General features: G+C 39.5%; 1 protein-coding gene across 23 annotated transcripts in view; it reads right to left on the bottom strand.

The window, feature by feature from the left end:
- Nucleotides 1-19,845, bottom strand: part of MYT1L (myelin transcription factor 1 like) — a 380,247-nt gene that overhangs the window by 127,581 nt on the left and 232,821 nt on the right. For 22 of the 23 annotated variants that reach the window (XR_012157935.1, XR_012157936.1, XM_073336127.1 and 19 more), the window contains one exon: nt 1,782-2,152. Coding sequence is in view for 21 of the 23 variants with exons in the window: in XM_073336127.1 (XP_073192228.1) it covers nt 1,782-2,152 (371 nt within the window). In the remaining 2 variants the exon portion in view is untranslated. The remainder of the gene's footprint in view (nt 1-1,781; nt 2,153-19,845) is intronic. The other variant, XM_073336119.1, reaches the window with a different exon arrangement.

The raw sequence follows: 19,845 nt of genomic DNA, 5'->3' as shown, positions 1-19,845 counted from the left end.
AACACGAGATCCCTTGGGTAGCTGACCTGTTTGACTTTTCATCTCCTCTAATATGATGTTTAGCTAATAAAGGTACTACTGCAAAATTCCTAACTTGCAGTTCTTAATTCGAGCCTACTCACAGAAAGAAAACAGCTAAGAAACAATAGCAGCCACTAAAGTTGTTGATTAGGATCACTAACTGTACGTGCAGCAGTGCTGGACATAAGTAAAGCACCATGTTCCATAATATCTGTACCAGTAAACCTAATACGAAGCTTGGCAAAAGGAAGTTTCTTTAGCTCCTGAGTCTTTTTTCCCCTTTAAATCATTTTTGATAGTGTAGATTCATTATTTTCCACCTGGGCCCAAAACCATTGCAACAGCTCCACTATGATCCAGTTGCCAAGATGTTCAGTTGCCATTACCTCTTAAGAAAGAACTGCTAGAGTTCCTATGCAATCCAACAGGATAGCAATTGCAGTCACACATCTGCCTTAGCTCAGATAGACTATCCTTACAGGTTCTGAAACAACAGAGTCCTTTGCATAAGGAACCAGTCTCCCCCGGCATCAAACTCCTTCGGAACTTTCAAGCTTGGCTACCTTGTTTTTAATAGTTTTGGTACGCAAATTAAAAGTGAATGAGGAAATGCTGTGGGTTGAGGCATCTGCAAAAAAAATGCTTATAGCCATCTGTAAGCCACACAGTTGTCTGAATGAAAAGAGTACTTGCTAAATCTTTTTTCTAAACCTGATCTAACAGAATGCTGAAACAAAAGTCAGACAACTTTCATATCTGGCTCCTAAGAGGAATCCAACTGAGGAGCGCTGAAAGTTTTTCTTATATTTTTATTGGTTTGAAAGGTGAATCTACCCAACCAAAAACGTGTTCCCTGGAAATGGGAACAAAATACTTTTTAGATAGCTCATTAATCTTTGCACGATTCTTCATTTTCATCCCAGTACATTATAATGTAATTAATGGACGGATTCTGAGGTAAGCAGAGAGTTATCATATATTTTGAAAAATATGCTTACACAGAGTCCACAATCCCAGTAAAAAGAAAAGTCAATGGATTAATCACAGTGCTACTAAATTAGCTGGGCTACTAATTAATATCTATATAGGTAAAAGGCATCAAATGTACGGTACTGTATTCAGAAAATATAATTTTAGAAGGACTTTCTTTGTTTAAACCTGTCACTCTCCATAATTTTAATAAAATCAACTAAAGTACACAACATCCAAGTCTCAAAGAACCAAAGTATCTGATAACATTTCATTCTGATATTGTTTGTCTGCAAGAAAGTTCAGGGCCAAATTTTCAAAGGGAAGAGATCCACTTGTGCTCACCAAAAAACCACCTGCAAACACATGACCGCTTATCTGAGCAATCACCGCTATTAGGTAGGCAGATTCAGTAAATGTACATGCAAATGATGAGAACAGGAACTTGCAGTTAACCATTTGCTTGTACCTTTACCCAGTTTTTGCATGCATACCTGGCAATTGCATGTATTAATCCAGTTACACATTTCTGCAGGCATTTTTTGGCACACACACTTCTGTATTTGAAAATTTGACATCTAGTGGCATCAAAATTATTTGGAAGACAGTCATTAAAATAGATGTTAAAAGAACACTGTGGGGTACATTTTCAGCAAGGCACAGGGAGATTTAGCTGCATGACTTCCATTAGCTTTAATGAGAGCTGCACAGCTAAATACCTGGACACCACACTGAAAGATTAACACATAATACACACAATGTTTATTTTTTACTAATACTCTTATTATTACCACGTTCTTCCTCCTCCTCCTCCTCTTCCTCCTCTTCTTCTTCCTCCTCCTCTTCCTCCACATCTTCTGCTTCCTCTTCATCCTCCTCTTCTTCCTCTTCAATCTCCTCTTCCTCTTCTCGATCTATTTCTTCATCCTCCTCCTCCTCCTCATCACCTTGCTCTTCATTGTCATCAGAATACTCCTCCTCCTCTTCCTCTTCCTCTTCCTCCTCCTCCTTTTCATCCATCTCCTCTGTTCCATCAGTTTCATAACACTCATCTACTGAAGAGTTGTCTGTTTTAACCACAAAGGGTTTTCTTTTGGGAGCAGGTTCTTGGGGTTGCTTATCTTGTGTTTTTCTTTTTTTTGCCAAAGGACAGCCATAAACACTATTCGGAAAAATAAAAGACTTATGTTATTACACTGTCTGGCAGTTCTCCTCTGCAGGTCAGATTGTGCAAAGCATTATGTCATTTAATCAGGTTTTATAATTATTTACTACATTAATTGCTTTCCTTAAAATGTACATTTTTGAAAAAAAATACACTTTGCTTAGGCAATAATGACCAAAGGGGAAGGCCCTTCCAAACCCTCATGGCGTCTAGTCAGTCATTAACTGTCTGGAAATGCTATACCCAGGGGTCATCACTGCAATTATAAAGCTAATAAGAATTTTTTTCCCGCTCCCCTCTTCGCTCCCCCTGCACTGTGTTATCTCTGCTTCATGTTGAACTTTGTTCCATGGTAGATGCATTTTTTTTTAATTTATAGCAAATAATTTTTTCCTAGCAATTATTGATCAGTCCTGTAAGGAGTGGGAAAGCAGTCCTTCATATCTTTAAACTATTCAGTGAGATTTTGATCAGTTACAACTGGGATCTGCTCCTGAAACATTTGAAGCTAAGAGTAGGACTGGACCCTTACATATAGATAACAATAATAACAATAAATTGGTCTTCAATTATTCACTTTACCTCTCCATTATGTGCCATGAAGGTGCATAAAAACCAAAACAAACATAAACATTGGCAGAACTACTTTTAGAAGGTCTCAAACATTCAAGTTAAAATGTATCCATACAAATCCTATGATATTTTCTGAAAACATCAGTGCTGAAAGTCAGACTTATCTGAAATTGGGTATCATTTGTTCTCTGATCACCTTAGCTACAGGCATAACAACATTATAGGACAGAAGAGGATCATGCTACTTTTCTGTTGGGTTGTCCACCTATCTGTCCAACTTAATGTTTTCCCCATAATTTCTGGTCTAATATGATCTCCTTTGAGAGAGCTCTGTTGCACACATTGAATTACCCTCTGCGTAAAGAAGTTTCACTTGAACTTCCTTATTGTCTGAACTTAACTGCAGCACAAGCCACATTGTTTTTGAGCCTGTTTCCTGTCATTAATAGTTTTGTGACATTCAAACTCTTCTCTATAGACCTTTAATTTCCTCTTTCACAATCAATTTTCCTACCTTTCCACACAGTTACAAACCACTGAGACACTCTACCATTTTCGTAGCCACCTGACACCTTTTGGAGTTCTATCAAAAGCCTTTTAAAACATGGGGCCCCTCCTGGTGCTCAATACTCCAGATGTCGTCTGGATGGTGCCATAATGGTCACCTCTGATTTGAACTATATTCTGTTATCACAGTTTGTCATTTGCTTCCCTGATGATTTTAAGTTTCTGTCCATACTCATCCTCCATATCATTCATACTGTTAGTACTATCTTTCTTCAGTGCGAGTTCCATTAATACCATATTCTTCAAGATTCTGATTCTTATTTTTAAAGCTGTCAGTGGGCTACACCCTGACTAGCTCCAGGACTGAGTCTCTCTCTCTCTCTCTCGCTCTTTTCATAACCCTCTTAGAATATTCTAATCAACAGGCAGATCTCAGGTAAAACACTCAGGGGTGAAGGGCTGAAGCAGCTCCTCATTTGTGAAAATCACTGGAGATAAAGTGAGCTTGAGTTTTGTCACATTTAGAATGCAATGCAGAAATTACCTCTTTTTTCCACACTGTACACAATAAAAAAGGCTGCTAAATACTTGCAAAGCCATCTCACCCAAACCTAGTTCTCCTAGAAGTCACTCTGGGAAGGAGCAGAGAATATGGTCCTAGTCAGACTATACCAATGTTCCTTTTAATTTTTGGATTTGGCAACTAAAGGCCATTGTGATTGACACATTAGCAATCAATTACGGGTAAAGGTAGGGCAACCTAATTGCCAATCATAATCCTATTTACCAATTTCAACTTTGTCTATATTTTTCTACACTATATTTCATAAGGCACCTAAGAACCCATGACATTTCTTCTAGACCCAGTCCCACTAACCTGCAATTGAAATCAGTGGGAGTTAGATGCCTTACTTAATTAGGTGCTTTTTGTAAATACCACTAGGTTCCTATCTGCATGTTTAGACATGTACATTGCTTTGTAAATCTAGCTGCATGTCTTTTCTCTCTCTCTCTGTGCTCAGTATGCTCGACCCTGAAAGGTACTGGCTCCTCTAGCTCCAATCCAGGCGAGCTCATAAGCAATTAATTGAATTTAATGGAACTTCTCACAGGATTCAAGTTAAGTGTGTATTAAGTACTTTGATGGATTGGGACCAGAGTACCCAGTACCATGTAGGATTTACAATACAGTCAGTCTCCCAAGAAAATTAACCATGTATGTTAATCATGACCACCTTTTGGTCAACTTCAACCAGTTTACATCAATCCAAACTATTTGGTCCTTGATCAACATCTAGAATCTGTTCTTGGCTTTGTTTGGATATTAAGCCCTAAAAGTCTGAAATTGCCTTGATTCTTCTTACGAACCCTTTAAAAATATGGTCTTTCATTGACTCCTCTATAGTTTTCAAGTATATCTTAAGTTCAGTGGGAATTTAAAAAAAATAATATCTCTCTTTCAGAATCTTGGGAGACAGGCCATCAGACCTGGAACGTTCTTTCTATTTAGCTGCTCTAATTTCTTCTCTTTCTTTGTTTTATCTATTCTTGTATTACACTTAGTTTCATTAATTGTTCATATTCTGCCTCCAAGACATTCCTATCTCTTTCTGGCATTTTCCCCTCATTACCTCTGGTAAATGCACTGAGGAAAAGAAAGCATTTTGCTTCCCAGCAATCTCTGCCTCATATGTCACTAAGTTCCTCTCACAGTCGGACAAAGAGACTTCAGTCTCTTTCATTGACCTCCTGTTCCTGATATATCTGTAACACCTGTTATTTTTTGTCCCCATACCTTCTGCAATGATCGTTCCATTTTCAATTTTGGCTTCTGTGATCATTGTCTTAGCTGCTTATTTTTTAGACTTGTGTATACCCTCTCATAGCCATGATCCTATTGATTTATGTCTTGTTTGCTTTTCTATTTTATTGCTCCCTGTATTCCCCATGTCATCTGTATTTGTTTCTCCCCAACCACCCGCCTACCCCCACCACCCCACACATGCACACTTCAGCTGTATTTGTTTTCAATAGTATACCTACATGTTGGGCTTCCTGCAGTTTCCCTCTGAATACTCCCCATTTCCTTTTTGAGTCCCTCCCACCCATTTTAGTTTCTCAGACTCTTTTAGTAACAACCCCTATGGAAAAGTCCTGTAGAACTTACTCGGGATGAAACCAGTAGGGATATAGAAAAATGTATTAGTGTTCAAAGGAAAGTATGTAAAAAATCTATATTTAATAGAGGATGGTAGCTTTTCTATGGTTTTTGAACAATCTTATGTAACTACCTGATGGTTCAAAACCATACAGTATTATTGTTCTCTATTAAATGCTATAGGACTTGTCATTGTGGAATATGCATTTTGATCCCCAAATTCACATCTTATTTCTAAGTCATCCCACTACTTTTACCTTTTCAACCATGCCTTATGTGTCATTAAAGATACTACTGATTGATGTTCCCTATGCCCCAACTTGTTGCATCATATATCACATGTCCACCAGCATGCTATCTGAATAGATTCTTTCTTTAGTATAGAGTGTCCTATTTTATGCGCTCCATGCTGCAGTTCTAACTCAAGCAAAGAACTCATTGACTTCAGAAGAAAGAAGTCAAGATGCAGTTTCAGGCTCTGTAGTTGAATAATATTCCAAATTGCTTTTTCTTCTTTGTATTAGCACTTTAAAAATATTGGATCTGAGTTTAACAAACTTAAAAATTATCCCCAACAACACTGCCCTCCTCTTTTCACATGACATTTTAATTTCAGTTAAAGTATAGTCTTTGGTGGATATTTAGGCACCTTAGCAGGTTAGGTACCTAACTCTTATCATTGCGATGGGAATTATGCATCTAACTTGCTTTTGAAAATCCTACTAGGTACCCATCTACATTTTTAGGTATGTGACCTAAAGTCACCACTTTCTCAACTATGTCAACTTCAGTACTTGAATACCAAAATATAGTAAACTCATCCATCAAATTATTAATCTCTACAGCTCTGGCTGCATCCCATGTATTTCACAATTCTTTACAATCTATTTTTCTGGTGCAGTGAATCAAATTCTTTTAAACAGGAAGCACAGTTCAAGTGCATATTATCAAATAATGTCATCTTTACTTCATTTTGCTTTCTTTCCATTGAAAATAAAGTATTAAGTAGAGAGCTGCTGACTTTCTCAAATAACATACAAGTACATTACTATTTCAATTTGATGAAAACAGTTAATTTGCTAAAAAGATACCAGCTTCACAAATATAAACGACCTTGCTGAACTCCCTAGCGTCTAAATGTCTTCCATGGGAGTTTAGTACCATTCATTATGGAGTAATAATAATAAAAGTCACACTGCCAAATGTGTGTTAGCTACCTCATAGTACATGTTGTAAGATGAGATACCTGCCTCAAACAGCTTGCATACTAACTATGACTCAATTCTATACTTTTCCATTTAGAACCTTTATGTATATGAGTAGTCCCAAGGATATATATATGAGAACTGCAACAAGATCATCGTCGTCGTCAGCAACGGGAGACTACTACTACTCTACTACTACCAACTCCAAGGTGTCTAGGCATATATATAAGGACATAAGTGTTTGCAGGATTGGGGTGTCATTTAAAATAGGATGTAACAAAAGGGGGACAGGGATAACAAAACAGTTGGGAAAATGGGAGAATGAACAGGGGTGACAATAAGATTATATGGTTACTCAGCAAACATCAGTGTACGTCATGGTACAATATAAAAATTGTAGTGTTTTTGTTTGTTTGTTTTTTAAGTAAAACTAAACAAATTTTAGACAGTGACCCACAATCAGACTAAAAATGTTGCAATACATTTTTTCTGTATTTAAAACGTATATAATAGGCCACATCATCAGCTGCTGTACAACAGCTACTGAAGCCAATAAAGCTATCCTGATATACACCAGCTGAGCATTTGGGCCAATATCTTTTGACTTCAATAGACCTAATTTTGAGCATGTGCTTAAGGGCTTTGCTGGATTGGGGCCTAATAGTTTTACACCCAAGGCTGGAATATCTCCTAAAGGTGAAACTAAGGGCATAATATGACCCTGTGAATGTAAATGGTCAGACTGAGTAGCCAACTTGTTCTCTTACTGAGAACAGTTATTAAAAACTCCACTCTTGGAACATTACCTTTGAAAGGATTCTTTCAAGTTTACAATAATTAATTAGTTTTGAAAACAAATTGTCTTGTGTTACTAATAACAACCTAGCTTATTAATACAAAAGGATTTGCAAACATCTGAATTATTTTTGCCTGGTTTACACTTTGTTTCATTTTTCTCCACGTGAACAATAAGAACAGAATTGTCACTTTCACTTCAGCTTCTCTTGCAGCGGCACAATGTGTCAATGTTTGGGTCACAAGCAGAGGAATAGTTTATTGTTTGGGGGGGGGTTGTTTTTTTTTTAAACACATTTTCCATTGGATTTTTTTCTTTTATTTGGAAATTGGAATGGGAAGTGCAACAGGCCACTATGCTGGTGGAAATAGTCTTACATCTCAGATAGCCATTTCCAGGAAGGAACTTCAGAAGCTGAATCCAGCATAGACGTCTATGGATCTCTGTACATATCTTACCTCTGCATAGGAAATCCATTTTTTCCACCAAATTATTTACTAACCTGAACCAAAGAATTCTAATCACTAAAACCTCTACAAGCTTTTTAAATCAAGGCCCCATTCTGCTAGATGCTCTAGAAATACACAGGAAGACATTCTCTCAGCCCCAGTCTAATTTAAGACAAGATACAGTAGGTGAATATAAGATGTTAGAGGACAGACAGGAGAATGAGGGCAATGCAACAGTATGGCCTAGCAATGTGCACCTCTAGATCAAAAAGTATTTAAATAAATAAATATAAGCCACCAGTGACTGCCCCATCATCCAGACACAATTCATCTCTCTCCACCGTCCTTTATATTTATGTGCCTATCCCCATGACAGCTAGCCACACAGCATACATTAAAAATAACTCACTAGACAAATGTAAAGAGACAAACAACTCTCTTTCTCTCTACCACCTCTCTCTAACAAAGAAACCCCCTCCTCGCTCCTGGTGATGTTTTGGCTAGCTCTTAGAATCTGCTTAGATATTCCATTGTCACATTCATGCTATGGAGTGTTCTAATCTTAGAGTGGTGGTTGACTGAATCTAGTGAGTTCAACAGCTGGGACCTCCCCCTATTGGGCTATGCCTCACTTCCCATCCTCAGGAACACACTGCTAATCCAGGGATCATTGGCAAAAGCATCTCAGCAGATCTAAATGATCACAATGGTGAACAGGGTGAGAGGCAGCCTCTAAAGGATAGCCAGGACCCCAATCTATGTACAGCAGTATAGCTTTAACCCAAACCACAGCTTGAATTCCACCTGGAAGCAGAGAGGCAGCCAATGCTATCCACACAGCAGAGATTTAATGTACTCCTGCTAATCCACTACAGGTAGCACATGTGATTAAATTTACTAAGTGGTTACTGATACTGGATGTCTCAATTTTAATCGAGACTCAGCCTGGACACCTAAAAATTGAGGGATCCAAAACATGGGAGGGATAGCTCAGTGGTTTGAGCATTGGCCTGGTAAACCCAGGGTTGTGAGTTCAATACTTTAAGGGGCCACTTAGGGATCTGGGGCAAAAAAAATTGGGGATTGGTCCTGCTTTGAGCAGGAGGTTGGACAAGATGACCTCCTGAGGTCCCTTCCACCCCTGATATTCTATGATTCTAAAACTGGTGTAAAGCAAAGATTAGGGATGCTGTTACACTGCCAATCATTTAACAACATGTCTCTCTGTATATTAGTTCAATCAACACCCTTGGACACTAACTTAGTAGATCATAATTAACATCAACACAGCAGGTCAAACTATCATTCTAGCATGTACTTAAGTTTTAAGCAATAGCATACTTTGCCATTTTATTGCATTTCTAATGTAGGGTTACTATAATGTGGTTATCAATTACTGATAGCCATCACAAATGCGCTGTCATCTCCCCATAAATACACAATAGTATTGGATCCCAACTGATTTTTAATTAAGAGAGATATATGATACGCTATCAGGACATATGATATGCTAAAGTTCATACAACCATAACAATAAGGATTTTGCTTTGTCCAAATGGCAAATGAGTGAGGATCATAATCAATAGAAAGAAATACTATAATGCACCATCCTTACTAATAAAATGGTTTGACTGCCACCAGTAAACAGTTGAAATTATGGAAGAAACTGACAAAAATAGAATGATAAAGGCTGCAGTTATTTCAGTGCTTATGTACCACATTCTCACCTCCAGCATAAGCTACAGGACATTGTTCTTTGTCTTACACGGTTGGTTAGGAGTCATTCAAGTGTGAAATATTCTAAATTCTGGTAGTTTGAGGATTGAGATGTTAAACCCTTCCTGTTTTGAACAAAAATAAGATCGTACCCTTTTGTAACACAGAGAAAATATGATTACTCTCCAACAGAATGGAATTGATAGCATTCCACTATTCTATGGCATCTAAAATTGGGCTATTTTTAAAGATGTTAAGCTTTATTAGTATTCATTTAGCAAACATACTATTATTGAATGACTGTAGGTTTACCCACCACAATATTTTTTCCTTCTCAATAGGCTCTGGGCCACAAAAGTTAACATAAAAACCTGTTTAACAAAAAGAGGATTTCTGAAATGCCTTTGTCATTACACCTCCTTGATCTTGATTTCCATGACAAAATTTAGTTACAAGCTGTTGTGCCTTTCAGTTTACTGCTGAAGCATAACCTTATAACCAAACTCCATCTGCCTTTATGGCCTTTCTTCCAGTATTTTGTAAATCTCTTGGCTGGACACTGAATTTTAACATTATGTATTTATTTTTCAAATAATCATTAGAGTTTTGTGCAGTGTTTCTTCTAGGACTGGATGAAAGCAATCCAGGTCCCTAGGCACACCAAGACAAAGGGCTTCCCCCATGGATCTACCCCATGGTCCTGACCCGCCCTTGCTGTAGAGGAGCCCCTCACACTCTCCCAGAGAGGCAGATGCACTGGCATGAGGCCCTTTCCCATTGGAAACAGAAGTGGTGGCAGCAGGGATCCTCTTTCCCCAGTAGAGAGGGTGCAAAAGGGGACATGAGTACTTACCCCCCAAGTGTACCTGCTTGCATGGGTGGGCCAAGCTGGCTGCCCTCGTCTTCTCCTGCCATGCTCTGCGATTGTGTTGGCAGGGTGCACCAAAAGAGTGGGTCTTAAAGTTAACAGCTCCATTGAGCTGCACAAGGCAGTTCACCCTCTCAGAGCTATTGTTTCAGGCTCTTTGCAGACTCAGGCTGACCTCACTGATTCACTCATGCTCAATTCATGTTCTCAAGGTTTTCTTCACAACCATGAGGGATAGCAATTACTTTTCTTTTTAAAATGAAAGCTTGACTTTTGATATAATAACATGACTCCAGGAGCTGGAGCCCTCAGCACAGGTGTATAATGCTCATACCTTCATCTGGCCCTGCTTTCCACATATCTTGTGAAAAGGAAGGACATAAGTGCAGCAAAAGAGTCGAATTAGATCCATCCAGAATAGTGAGGATGCCACCTGACTCATATTACAATTAAAAAAATATATACTACTGTATATAATGTTACTTATTATAGCTGTCAGCAAGCTCTATTAGACTGTAGAACAGTCTTCAACAGGAAAGGAAAATAGTCTCCCAAGGGAGTGGAAGCCCCACACAGCATGATTTAAAAGTGGCAGCTGGGCTGTGGGAGGGAAGTGGCATTTTCCCATTGAAACTCTACTGCCAGCACACCTTCTGTGGCTAGACTGCAGAGGGAAATGCTGCAACTACCAGTTCTACTGTTCAATTTTAAGGAGACAAGAGAGAAGGGCTGGAAGGGGACAGAGGCAGGCATGGACGAGGGCAAGAAGTGGGTAAGGGACCACAGGGTGAAGAAGGGAAAATGTCTGGAAAGGAGAAGGGCACAATAGGAAGGTTGAAAGGGAGTGAGAAACAGGGGTAGGAGAAAGGGGACTAGAGGTAACATTTTTATAAGGGCCCAAGTGACTTAGTAGCCTGAATACCATTTTCAAAAGTAATTCAGGCACTGAGGAGGCTAACTCTCTTTGAAAGGCAACAGGACTTAGTCTTCTAAATCACTTTTAAAAATGGGACCTGTGTCACATGGGAACTTTTGAAAATATTACCCAGGGAGATTTTATGCGGAAAAATTATTTGTATCTTTTTACCCCAATAATCCCAATTATTAACATCAACAAACTGCAAACGAAATAAATGGGAATTGTGCCTATATATCTGAGGCCAGTTTGAAGTCCACAGTATGTTGGGAGTTTTGAAGGGGGGATGAGGTCCCAGCTATGCATCACTGGGAACTGGTGCACCTCACTGTGATATTACCCAAAGCCATACTGCAATACAACAGGTAGGTCTTTTTCAGTTTTGGATTCTGTAATGGTTTATTTCTGTTTTCATATGCTACAGAACACTGGAGAGTTTGGTCAGATTCTTTAGAGGGCATTCCTAATATTTCTGTGATGTATGCTGGATTCACCAGTTTTCTGCAGGCATGCCATAAGACAATGGCCCAATTTACTCAGTGTGAGCAGACACAAATCTAACTCCAGCTTACAGCAGGTTTCAGTCTGGCCCACAGTATTTCATGAAGACTAAACAGATTCATGACTAGTTACTGTAAACTAACCACGACAATTTTGAATGGTCTCCCCTGGATTTTGGTTTCTAAATCCAACAAACTGCTATTTTCCACTGAACAGTCAGAATTACAGTGGATAGATAATACTCAACGTTATGTCTGTTTTATGGTTTTACTTAAATGCTGGCACTTTAAATAAGTGGTTCCACTTTTAGTCAATGCCATTTTAACAGCTCAGTCCTGCTTCCTCCTACTTCCTTTTAATATCATAATTGGAAACAAAATGCATGAATTCTGAGATATTAAGTTAACTCTGTAGTTGGAATTTATTTGGCATTCTTTCTAAAAATGACGCTTGTTTTAAAACTCTAATTCAGATTCTGATCCACCTTTATTGTAATCTCATTAAATCTCACCAATTAAGCAAGGCCAGGCCATTTCTGACCTGATATGTCAGTACCTTCAAGGAACACCAAGGTGATGCAGAAAGCAGCTCTGTGATTCACAAAGTGGCATTCTCTCCTCTAATTAGGGCTTGACTAACTTACATTTTATAGCGCTCTAACTTGCTGGCTCAGGGGGGTGAAAAATCACCCCCCTGAGCGCAGCAAGTCAGAGTGTTTTAAAGCGCTAGTGTAAACAGGTTCCGAGCGTTCACGTGCGACCACACTCGCACTTCAAAGCGCTGAAGTTTCCAGTGTAGCCATGCCCTCAGTTACTATTAAGCCAATTCTCTAGACAGGTATCATAGGAAGAACATTATAGCTGGTGATGCTTTATTTCAGGTGTGAGGTAAAATAGAAGTCCTGACTATTTCTGGTCGTTAAAGGTCCCATTTAAGAGTAGAAATGTTATTTCTAGGGCCCTGACAAAATTTAAACACATGTAATTATATTCTGCCTACTTCTGCATTTCAATGAGGTAGATTAGGTCCCAACGCAGAAGTGAAAAGAAAAGGAGTACTTGTGGCACCTTAGAGACTAACCAATTTATTAGAGCATGAGCTTTCGTGAGCTACAGCTCACTTCATCTGATGAAGTGAGCTGTAGCTCACGAAAGCTCATGCTCAAATAAATTGGTTAGTCTCTAAGGTGCCACAAGTACTCCTTTTCTTTTTGCGAATACAGACTAACACAGCTGTTATTCTGAAACCCAGAAGTGATTACATTACAATGTGGTGAATGTTATGACCTTACTATACCCTGTATCTACCTTACCTAACATTGCAAAACTGCTGTGAGGCTTAAATTACTTACTTGTGAAGTGTTTGAGATCCACGGATGAAAAGGCTACAGAACTGTGAAACGCTACTATTGTAACATGTTTTCTCAAAAGCAACCACCAAAAAGTTTAACATATCGCTACTTGTACTCTGTATTTTTTTATTTACTCTTAGGCAATGGCTACACTAGCGAACTTACAGCAGTGTAGTTGCACTGATGTAGCCGCGCAGCTGTAAGTTCTCTAGGGTAGCTGCTCTAACTGATGGGAGAAGGGCTCCCATTGACTTAATTAATCCAGAGGGACTCTAGCATGGCTACTCACTAGGACATGTCACTGCTCAGCCACCGCCACCTGTCTCATGCACTGAGGGAGCCACTGCTTCAAAGCCCCATGACAGCACAAGGGGTTACCATGTTGTCTGATGGCAGATTTGAAATAATGGGAGAAAGTGGTTATTTTGAAAGAGGGAACCACCATCTTCCTAAAGGCAGCATGTTGCCTCATTTCCATTGAGAATAAAAGGAGGTGGCAGCCATTTTAAAAGAGGGCAATTCTTTGTGGGATTTTCTGAAGAAGGACATTCTTCTTCAACCCTTGGTGAAGAAAAAAAACCTTTCAGTTGTGAAGTCTTCCAGCGTAGCCTATGCATTTCAGTGAGTTTCTCTCTACAGGAAGTTTAAATAGTCTGTGTTATTAAGATCATTAGGGACAAAAAATGATCTGACACCTGGTGCTAAATTTCTTCAAAGATCCATTTTTAAATTAATTTTAACTCAAGCTAATTTACAGATTTACTCATAAATGCCCACAAAAATATTGTGTGCCCAAGGAGTAAGTGCTGTCATTTTGAGGAAAATACATTGTATTTGTTATACATAACACAGTCATTGAATCTCTGATTTAAGTGCAAAACTCATCTCAGACTTAACTATTAATGACAGGTCCTCCTAGCAGGAATCACAACCAGCACTTCCATAATGAATGTTGGTCAGTGAGGACCAGTTGCTATGTTAAAATACCATATAATCACAGCACATACACCATAACAAGAAGTCATTTGCTAGTCTATCTTTGCTAGAACACATTTTGAATACAGGAGTAGGAAGGATGGCTTAGTGCATAAGGCACTAAAGTGGGATTCAGGAAACAAAGATTCAATTCTTTGCTCAGATGCAGATTTCCTATGTGGTGGTGGGCAAGTCATATCTGTACCTCAGTTCCCCATATGTAAAATGAGGATAATATTCTCGTACTTGACAGAAGTGTTGTGAAGATAAAATTAGTTATTGATTTTACGGGCACACCAGACCTGCACTGGTCCATCTGGGGTTAACACCATGCTATGGGCAGAGGAGGCTAGGCTTTCACGCCCCTGCTGGACATGCTCCGGCTGGGACCCAGGTATAAAAGAGAGAACCTCTGCTCACTAGGGGATGACTGTTAAAGAGGGAGGATGCCAAATCTCCAGCCCGGGAGCCACCAAATCTCCAGACCGTGGAAGCCAAACACGCTGAGACCCTGGCAAACAACAGGACAATGGAAGGCACCCAAGAGTGGTCAAGGCTGCTCGGAGCAGCCCAAGCCGAGGAACCCTGAGATGCCAAGGATGCCCAGACTGCCACATGAGGAGACAGGATAGAAAGTGGCCCAGGGGGACAGCCCATAGGGCCGGACACTGTCAGCATGTTGCAGTGGGATCCCCGCTAACACAATGGTGGAACTCTCCACCACTCTTAGGGCCCTGGACTGGGACCCGGTGGAGTAGGGTAGGCCTGGGTCCCCTTGCATCAGTGGTGGGCAACCTGCAGCCCGCGGGCCGCATGCAGCCCATCAGGGTAATCCACTGGCGGGCCGTGAGACAGTTTGTTTACATTGACTGTCCGCAGGCATGGCTGCCCGCAGCTCCCAGTGGCCTCAATTTGCCATTCCTGGCCAATGAGAGTTGCCCACTACTGCCCTATGTCCTGCTGCCAACCCCACATAGGGGTGTCAGCTCCCTGACCTTAGGCTGTGTGCCAGAGCGAGAATGTCAGATTCTAGACTATTTGGTGTTCCACCCTGCCTGAAGGCCTGAGCCCCTAGACTGATTGGTGTTCCATCCTACCTGAAAACCCAGGGCCGCCAGACTGGCTCTGGCCATTAGGCTACACTCCTCCGAGGCTAAGATGGTTCAAGTAAACCTAGTCACGGGACTACAACAGCCCTTGCCCTGCCCCCAAAGTGGGATGGGACATACCAACCCCATGACACCTAGATAGATAGATAATTGTGGATTTCCTTCACATGATGTTGCAATTGGCCAGATGGAGAAATTGCATTAGTTTCCTGCTTGCTGAACTGATCCTGCACCCCAGCCCATGAGTATTTTAAGTACATTTACTAATAGTATTAAAAACTGTGTCAAAACCTGAAGACCTTCAACTAGCAACGGCTCTAGGAACATTATTTATTATTTGTATTACTGTAGCACCTAGCATCCTAGTCATAGACAAGGACCCTGTGGTGCTAGGTAGTGTACAAACACAGAACAAAAAGTCCCTGTCCCAAAGAGCTTAACATCTAAACAATGACTGGTGTTAACATTTGAGGATAATCATATCCTGTACTGGCAAAATATGCTTTACAATATTACAAACTGTATTGCACAGTACTGATTTAGGACTTGGTCCTTCAAACACACATGACTAACTTCAGTCACAATAGTACTGCCACTAACTACTGTAACATATCATTCACAATACTGTACAACACAGTTGGCCAGTACGGTATGAGATGGAAAACGGTGCAGATCAGGTAGTCAGACAGGAAACTAGCTAACCCAATGTGACTCTTCATCTGGCTAAAGTTATTCAGTTGCTTACAGGATTGTGCCCTTAAGTTGTACAATGCCAAATCCTCACAAGCTGCATATCCACTTGGCATTTGGTTTTGTACTGTGGATTTTTTTATTATTGTCATTGAAGATGACTCTAAAGCAACCAACCGCCCACTGTCCTCAGCTGACACCGCTAGAAGCAGTACTTCATATCAGCTGCTAATAAGAAATGATGTCTGTGGAAGAACTTCAATAAAAGGTTTTTAAAGAAACATCATACTGGGTTTTTTGTTTGTTTTTAAAGAAAACCTATTCTTTATCCAATTATTCCTCACAACCTTGTTTTTGCTCTTCTAATTCTTTCCCTTTTCCTCTCTTTCTTTTCTCCCTGAACCCACCCATGGGCTTTTGTCTAGTAATGTGGTCTAGTAGTTAGATCGGGGGGACTGGGAGTCAGGTGTCCTGGGTTCTGTTCTCAGCTCAGATACCATAGTGATCAGCATGGGATAAAGATATAACAACAACGTTCTTAATTTCCTGTTTTCCCTGCTACTTTCATCACTCACACTTTTGCCAGTACAGCATTCACTAAGAAGGGAACTGGGATTACAACTAGCTGTGGGAATGAATTAAGGGAACGTAGAGCACCATTGATTCATGAGAATACTGTATCATCCATGGAAAAAAGCTTTTTTCAAGACATTCACCTTCTTTGTAGCCCAGAATGCTCTTTGGAAAGAGTATATATGCAAAATTTGGTTAAACTATAGTGCATATGCCTGTTTATTATGACCCATACTAACTTTACACAACACCAATATCCATAACAAAGGGTTGTTACTAAAATGCACAGTATTGAACAGAAAGGTGTCAAATATTCCTAGCTTATTAAACCTCGGTAATTATAATTAGGCTTTTAGCATAAAGAATTGACTTAGGGCTTGTCTACACTTACCAGGAGATCAACGAGTCACAATCGATGCATCGATGGTCAATTTAGCAGGTCTAGTGAAGACCTGCTAAATCGACTGCAGATAGCTCTCCTGTCGACTCCTGTACTCCACCCAATTTAGCAGAGTAGGAGGAGTCGATGGGAGTGGACGCCACGGTAAGTAGATCTAAACTACGTCGATTTGAGTTACGCTATTCACGTAACTCAAATTAAGTAGCTTAGATCGAATTTCCCCTGTAGTGTAGACAAGGCCTGAGTAGTAGTTCTATATATCCAAAGTGGGAAAAATACAGTTGGTTCTAAATATAAGTTCAACCCTCCTTATAAATAATTTGAATTCTGCCTAATCTGCCAGATAGAGGGCTTGATACACAGCCCAGTGGAGTTAATGAACAGACTCCCATTGACTTCAGTAAGTATTTGATCAGGCCCTTCGTTATTTATGTACAAGTAGGTAAATACTAGAGACAAAGTTGCAAGTATAGTACATAATAATAATTTCTTGTGCAGTGTTTGTTATCCATACATCTCAGGACACTTTCTAAAGGAGAATAAATAACATTATTTCCCTTTTACAGATAGGGAAACTGAGGCACAGAGAGATGAAATGTCTTGCCCAATCTGTATGGATCACTTCTGCAGCACTTTTTCTCTGCCAGTTGAGAAGTAGAACCCATAAATTTACCCTCAAACCATCTATTTCTATCATAAGAGCACATTATGAGTTTACTCAAGCTACCAAACCAGCCATCCTAATTTCCTGTAGGTAGAAGACTTGCAGTGGCCTCTTGGGGGAATTATCTCCCCAGTATTACCAAATGTTCTTTCTTTTATTCCCTGTCCTTACTGTCCTCTCAGTCTTGATTTATTTAATGGCTGACAGCAACACCTCCACACAGACCTTTCCACAGCAGACACTGTGGCTGCAAGTGAAGTGCTGAATGAGAAATATGCCCAGCACCTGCCATTTGAAAGAAAATGAGCATATCATCTCGGCAACACACACTGTACCAGCCCAGGGACTTGCTGCAGGTCCCACTCCCAAATCTGCTGTTTGTTGTCACTGCACAGATGGGTCAGCACCTTCTGATAGCCTGCCTTTGAATTTTCTCTCCTTTATTAGGCTACTACTTCTGGCACATCAAGATTCTGAAACTTGCTGCCACTGAAATTGCTATTCCCAACCCAGATGGTGGTAGGAGGAATTGAACTGTGGTTCCTTTGTGCAGAAAGCCCTAGACAATAGCTACCAGCATGCAGAACCACACACCAATTTCTGGTGTATATTTTGTTGCTGTTTCAGACCCAAGTCTGGACCTTTTTAATCATTAATCAACAATTCAGAGAAAGAGTATATTGCTGAATCCAGACAGCAGCCAATACAGACCTCTAATACACTATGGATTCCCTGTCAGTACATTTATTTATTGTTTGCAGTGTTCCTTCTGAAAATCCCTATGATCTTTTGCTTACAACTAAAAATTAGTTGAAGAAAATATTTAACTGGATTTAACAAAGTAGTGCATCTCTTCTTATTAAAATATGTTAAAAATACCTGAGTAATGAATTATATTCTATATAAAATGTCTTTAAAGTATAATTCTTGTCATTTACCACAATTATAACAAAATATTTAGAAATATATCAGTAAATAAAATAGAAAGGCACTGTTTATTTAGTGCTGATGTACAGTTTTTCCTTAGGAAAACACCCAGTTGTTCATTTTATCATTATTGTGATAGTATAATAAAAGTTGGCTATTAGCTTAGAGTGAAATGAAGATACATTTGTCTTTATTTCCAGCTTTCACCAGGATTTTTCACTGTGGCATAAAAATAAGAAAGACCTCACTGTTCTGTGCTTAGGCTTTTATACTTTACACAGATGTATCAATGGACCTCGATTTTTGCACACTGTGCAACCATGCTCTGCTATCAAATTAATGTTAAAATATGTATGTCCTGACTTCTGATTTATGATATCATTGACAAATAGTAAAAAGGACAGGCATACCATAAAGTTTATGGATGGAGTGATGGCATGCACAATGATGTCTCATAAAGAATAAAGGGGGGGTATTTATTCTTGTAGATTCAAGAACTAAAATACAGATAGATGGCTGCGTGCACAGAATTTTTCATAAATATCCCATAGTGCACCCTGTTGTACAGCAGCCATACATTAATTAGAGCATTCAGCAGACACTGCAATGTGTTACATTCACCCAAGTGAATCTTCATTTTTCACATGCAGGGCCTTACTAATTAAAATCAGCTTTGCAATTAAATGTGGAAAATTGTGTTAAACTTTCATGCGTGGTTTAGAAAAAATGTATTTATTTTTAGGGTATTTTATTTTGATGCAAATGAATTTTCCACCAAAGTGAAACTAGTAAAAGGGAGGTATGAGGATTTCTCTTTTTTTGTATTATAGATGCTCCTCTCAGTTGCAAGTTGCAATGCTCTGCTATCTCTCTGCCAGTACCTGGCCCTGTTCCAATGCTTTTAGTGAGTGCTATCTGTCAAGGCATGAATAATACAGCCCCTAGGCTGTCGGCAGAATCCAAATGAGGCATACATCAGGAAGCAAGCACTCGACTTTAGCTCCAGAACATGCTCCTGTGAAGACAGGCAATTATTCACCCACGGCTGCAGCCATGGCAATCAAACTAGTGGGTGAAAAGGTATATGAAATGAAAAAATTTGAATAAGAAATATGGCACAACAAGCCAGAGAAAATTCAATAATTTTCTAATAGAGAGATATTTGAGTCTTTTAATTTTCAAGTTTGGAGTTTGAATTATTTTTCTCAGTCTGTTCTAAAATGGGCAGGACTAAAACAGAATATATAATACCAAAACAATAATAGCGTGATTTTTTTTTAATCAAGAGAGCATGGCTTATTGTAAAGAATGT

The sequence above is a fragment of the Lepidochelys kempii genome, chromosome 3 (genome assembly GCF_965140265.1).
Source record: "Lepidochelys kempii isolate rLepKem1 chromosome 3, rLepKem1.hap2, whole genome shotgun sequence".
Lineage (NCBI taxonomy): Eukaryota > Metazoa > Chordata > Testudines > Cheloniidae > Lepidochelys > Lepidochelys kempii.
Note: the sequence above shows the minus strand (reverse complement) of the source record. Positions and strands in the feature narration are given on the sequence as shown.